The sequence below is a fragment of the Grampus griseus genome (genome assembly GCF_964374135.1).
Source record: "Grampus griseus genome assembly, chromosome: 6".
In the NCBI taxonomy this organism is placed as follows: Eukaryota; Metazoa; Chordata; class Mammalia; order Artiodactyla; family Delphinidae; genus Grampus; species Grampus griseus.
The window spans coordinates 56,936,861-56,942,860 of NC_139000.1; the positions used below are offsets into that span (position 1 = coordinate 56,936,861).

General features: G+C 40.4%; 1 protein-coding gene across 4 annotated transcripts in view; it reads left to right on the plus strand.

The window, feature by feature from the left end:
* The window catches only part of KDM4C (lysine demethylase 4C), a 410,995-nt gene extending 405,214 nt beyond the window's left edge, over window positions 1–5,781 (plus strand). For all 4 annotated transcript variants that reach the window (XM_082656307.1, XM_082656305.1, XM_082656308.1 and 1 more), the window contains one exon: window positions 4,728–5,781. In XM_082656307.1, the coding sequence (XP_082512433.1) occupies window positions 4,728–4,904 (177 nt within the window). In that variant the 3' untranslated portion in view covers window positions 4,905–5,781. The remainder of the gene's footprint in view (window positions 1–4,727) is intronic.
* Window positions 5,782–6,000: the final 219 nt, after the last annotated feature.

A 6,000-nucleotide genomic window follows, 5' to 3' on the forward strand; every position in this document is an offset into this window, starting at 1 on the left:
ATGAAAAAGGAGAAGTTACAACTGACACCACAGAAATACAAAGGATCATAAGAGACTACTACAAACAACTATATGCCAATAAAATGGACAACCTAGAAGAAATGGACAAGTTTTTAGAAAGGTACAACCTTCCAAGACTGAACCAGGAAAAAATAGAAAATATGAACAGACCAATCACTGAAATTGAAACTGTGATTTTAAGACTTTTAACAAACAAAAGTCCAGGACCAGATGGTTTCACAGATGAACTCTATCAAACGTTTAGAGAAGAGTTAACACCTATCCTCGGAAACTATTCCAAAAAAATTGCAGAGGAAGGAAAACTCCCAATCTCATTCTGTGAGGTCGCCATCACCCTGATACCAAAACCAAAGATACCGCAAAAAAAGAAAATTACAGGCCAATATCACTGATGAACACAGATGCAAAAATCATGAACAAAATACTAGCCAACCGAATCCAAGATCAAGTGGGATTTATTCCAGTGATGCAAGGATTCTTCAATATTCGCAAATCAATCAGTGTGATACAGCACGTCAACAAACTGAAGAATAAAAACCATATGATCATCTCAATAGATACAGGAAAAGCTTTCAGCAAAATTCAACATCCATTTATGATAAAAAATCTCCATAAAGTGGACATAGAGGAAACCTACCTCAACATAATAAAGGCCATATATGACAAACCCACAGCTAGCATCATTCTCAACAGTGAAAAGCTGAAAGCGTGTCCTCTAAGATCAGGAACAAGACAAGGATATCCACTCTCACCACTTTTATTCAGCATAGTTTTGGAAGTCCTAGCAGGGCCATCAGAGAAGAAAAAGAAATAAAAAGAATCCAAATTGGAAAAGAAGTAAAACTGTCACAGTTTGCAGATGACATGATACTATACATAGAGAATCCTAAAGACGCTGCCAAAAAACTACTAGAGCTCATCAGTGAATTTGGTAAAGTGGCAGAATCCAAAATTAATACACAGAAATCTCTTGCATTCCTATACAGTAACAACAAAATATCTGAAAGAGAAATTAAGGAAACAATCCCATTTACCATCACATCAAAAAAGAATAAAATACCTAGGAATAAACCTACCTAAGGAGGCAAAAGACCTGTACTCTGAAAACTATTATTAGGATGTTGATGAAAGAAACTGAAGATGACACAAACAGATGGAAAGATATATTGATACCATGTTCTTAGATTGGAAGAATCAATATTGTCAAAATGACTGTACTACCCACAGCAATCTACAGATTCAACGCAATCCCTATGAAATTACCAAGGGGATATTTCACAAAATTAGAATAAAAAAGTTTACAATTTGTATGGAAACACAAAAGACCCCAAATAGCCAAAGCAATCCTGAGGAAGAAAAAGAGCTGGAGGAATCAGGCTCCCTGACTTCAGACTATACTACAAAGCTACAGTCATCAAAAGAGTATGGTACTGGCACAAAAACAGAAACATAGATCAATGGAACAGGATAGAAAGTCCACAGATAAACCCACACACCTATGGTCACCTAGTCTGTGACAAAGGTGTCAAGAATATACAACGGAGGAAAGACAGTCTCTTCAGTAAGTGGTGCTGGAAAACTGGACAGCTACATGTAAAAGAATGAAATTAGAATATTCTCTAACACCATACACAAAAATAAACACAAAATGGATTAAAGATCTAAATGTAAGGCCCGATACTATAAAACTTAGAGGAAAACATAAAGAGAACACTCTTTGACACAAATCGCACCAAGATCTTTTTTAATCCACCTCCTAGAGTAATGACAATAAAAACAAAGTAAACAAATGGGACCTAATTAAACTTAAAAGCTTTGCACAGCAAATGAAATCATAAAAAAAAAAAAATGAAAAGACAGCCCACAGAATGGGAGAAAATATTTGCAAACGAATCAACAGACAAAGGATTAATCTCCAAAATATATAAACAGCTCATGCAGCTCAATATTAAAAAATACAAACAACCCAATCAAAAAATGGGCAGAAGACCTAAATAGATGTTTCTCCAAAGAAGACATATAGATGGCCAAGAGGCATATGAAAAGCTGCTGAACATCACTAATTATTAGAGAAATGCAAATCAAAATACCAGGAGGTATCACCTCACACCAGTTAGAATGGCCATCATTAAAAAGTCTCCAGGGCTTCCCTGGTGGCGCAGTGGTTGAGAGTCCACCTGCTGATGCAGGGGACACAGGTTTGTGCCCTGGTCCAGGAAGATTCTACATGCCGTGGAGCGGCTGGGCCCGTGAGCCATGGCTGCTGAGCCTGTGCGTCCGGAGCCTGTGCTCACAACGGGAGAGGCCACAACAGTGAGAGGCCCGTGTATAGCAAAAAAAAAAAAAAGTCTCCAAACAACAAATGCTGGAGAGGGTGTGGAGGAAAGGGAACCCTCTTGCACTGTTAGTGGGAATGTAAATTGATACAGCCACTGTGGAATACAGTATGGAGGATCTTTAAAAAACTAAAAATAGAACTACCATATGATCCAGCAATCCCACTCCTGGGCACATATCTGGAGAAAACCGTAATTCAAAGATACATGCACCCAAATGTTCATTGCAGCACTATTTACAATAGCCAAGACATGGAAGCAACCTAAATGTCCTTCGACAGAGGAATGGATAAGGAAGATGTGGTGTATACACACACACACACACACACACACACACACACAATGGAATGTTACTCAGCCATAAGAAGAATGAAATAATGCCATTTGCAGCAACATGGATGGACCTAGAGATTATCGTACTAAGTGAACTAAGTCAGAGAGAAGACAAATATCATATGATATCACTTATATGTGGACTCTAAAAAAAAATTGTGCAAGTGAACTTACTTACAAAACAAATAGACTCACAGACTTTGAAAACAAAAGTATGGTTACCAAACGGGAAATGTTGGGGGGGAGGATAAATTAGGAGTTTGGGATTAACATATACACATTACTATATATAAAATAGATAACAAGGACCTACTGTGTATAGCACAGGGAACTCTACTCAATATTCTGTAATAACCTATATAGGAAAAGTATCTGAAAAAGAATGACTATATGTATACGTATAACTGAATCAGCTGTATGCATGAAACTAACACAGCATTGTAAATCAGCTACACTCCAATATAAAATAAAAGTTAAATTTAAAAAGGTGAGCTTTACGTGAGCATAACAGAAAAAGCCCACATTCCTTTGCCTAGCTATCACTTACTGAGCAGTGACTGTGTCAGGGCACCTTCCTTGCTGTTGGGAACATGTATAAAATTCAGTTCATAGTCCCTAATACCCTCACCGTGAAGGGGTTCAAGGCACCCCCTATGGGGAGACACTTACCTACCCCTTATCTCTGCCACTGCCCTCATTCTACTGCACTGACATGTAGAGTGTTACAGGAACCCAAAAGAAGGAACCTCACGTTTGTCAGTGGCAGAGAGGATAGAATATTTTCTATGCAAAGGAAACAATACATCTAATGATGGAGGGGCATGAACCAGTAAGGTGTGGCCGGGAATTGTAAATAATTCAGTCTAATCCAAGCAAGGGGTAAGATTATGCCTGATTATGTATGTCCAGCCTAGGAAACGTAGACATCATCTTGAAGACAGTAGAGCTATTGAAAGACTATCAGCAAGGGTGTCATATAATCAGAGATTTTAGAGAGCTTTCTTCTAGTGGTTCTGTGAAAAATAGACTGGGGTGCAGCATTTGTTACAGTGGTTTAGGACAGGAAGTGTGAGGGCCATGGGGTCAGTAGGGTTAAAGAAGAAAGGATGGAGGGCTTCAAGGTACATGTAGGAGGGGTCCTGGACAGGGGAGGGACAAGGGGAAGTTTATAACTTTCAGGTTTCTGATCAGTGTAGCTAGAATTGATGGGGATGGTGCTGCCGTTCATTGAGTACAGAAAGGACAGAGATGGAGAAGGAAGAATTTGAGTTCACTTTAGGTTGGACTAGTTATACTAGTACCTCCAGTATAAACACTTTGAGATGCCTGCTGGGTTGTTGGACATGTTTGCAGGCCTGAGCACAGGTGGAGGTCTGAACTGGGGCAAGAGATGTGAGCATCTTTGCGGTTGATGTTGAAATTGAAGTTGTGAGTGTGGGCAGGCAGGCCCAGGGAGCATATGTGGCAAGGAAAAGGCCACACACAAAGCCTCAGGGGCATCAGAGTTGAGCAAATAGTTAAGAAAGGGGAGCCGCTGAGACATCCACGGTGAGCAACCAGAGAAGGAGGAGGGCTTACAGAATGACAGAGAGCTTCATGCAAGAGTTAGGTGACAGGGTAGTCACATAAATTTAGGGGAGAGAAGTGTCCTAGGAACTAGGACTTGAGCAAGGACAGTTTCAGGGAAGTGGTGGGGACAGAGGCCCAGAGGTAAATAGGAATAGGGATGAATTAGAGATGACTGTGGACAATTTTGTCACATACCTGGTTGGGCAGGAGCCAGAGGGGGCATGAAGAGTGAGGGAGATTTAAATGAGAAGACTTTAGTCCTGCTCGTGTTGGGGAAGGTCCCTGGGGGTTGGAGATCCTGAAGAAAACTGAGCTAGATGGAAGCAGGTGGGGAGGCTCCAAGGGCCCTGCGTGGGGCCTCCTCCCTGGGCCTCAGCACCCTCCCCACTGCTGACTGAGTCAGATCTTTGTCCGTTCTTTTGCTGTCAAGTGCCTGCCTTTCTGCAGTGTAACACTGGCTGTTCTTAGTCCACAGCCTCTGATATGCGATTTGAAGACACATTTTATGGAACGGACATAATCCAAGGGGAGAAAAAGAGACAGAGAGTGCTGAGCTCCAGGTTTAAGAACGAATATGTGGATGACCCCGTCTACCGCACGTTTTTGAAGAGCTCTTTCCAGAAGAAGTGTCAGAAGAGGCAATAGTCTACCTACACTGCTGCAGGCAACAGAATGACTTGCACCAGAAGAGGAACGATGAAGGGACAGCCTGGGGCTGTGCCATGTGTTTTGCTGGGGTAGGTGACGGGCTGTGTCTCTGACAGTGGAAAATTAGGCTTCCCAGAGTTTGGTCACCAAAACCACGAAATACACATTATTAATCGGATACCACAATCTGAAGTTGTCTCCTAGTCTTGCATTTACTTCTGAGCAGTTGTCTCCTATGATCCCAAAGAATTTTTCTAAGTAGAAGGGAATAATAATGAATCACCCATCGAAAAAAGCCACTGCCAGAGGAGGTGGATCCCCATGTGTGGCTTACTTAGTCCCTATTCAGGAACCACATGGAGACTTCTCTCCTCAACCCTAGCAGGTGGGAGCCTCGATTCCCAGGTGGGAGGGTGATAATTTATATATTTTCCACAGTCAGGGAAGGACTCTCACTTATTTGTTTTAAATGGAAGTTTTTATAAAACATTTTTAAAACACAAATGGCATGGATGGTAATGAGATTTACCCATATGCTATCTGCATTTCCCTTGTACAGAAATTTTACATTTTTTTATATCCGTTTTACTTTTGATTGTGTCTGACGAGAACTGCATTGTTGGCCTTTGTGAAGTTTTTGGCTCTTGAGAAAGAATTCTTATGAATTGTATGGGAATTTTATATATTTAAAGAGGGAGATCTGGGGCTGTTATTTTTAAATACTTTTTTTCCATAATACATATTCTGAGTAGATATTTATAAAATATATGTTTCTTTCATTATGTGTTTGTAAGATTAGAGTTTAAAATAAATATGCTTTGATGCATAGTTTTGAAGTAATATGATTTTTCCTTTTTGAAACAGCTTGGAAATGTACTAGTGTTTAAAAATAAAGATTTCCATTTTCTCCAATCCTGTCTTCTAACTTGCTTATTTGTCTAGGTTTAAACCTATAGAAAACAAGTTTTTTTTGGGAGAGCTGGCTCTCTGGACATTCTGGGGCCCAGGTTTGTCAGAACTTCTTCTCTCACTGTTTACATAACTGTGGACACACTGTGAGACATTTATGGCTATACCACTGGGGACAAAGCCC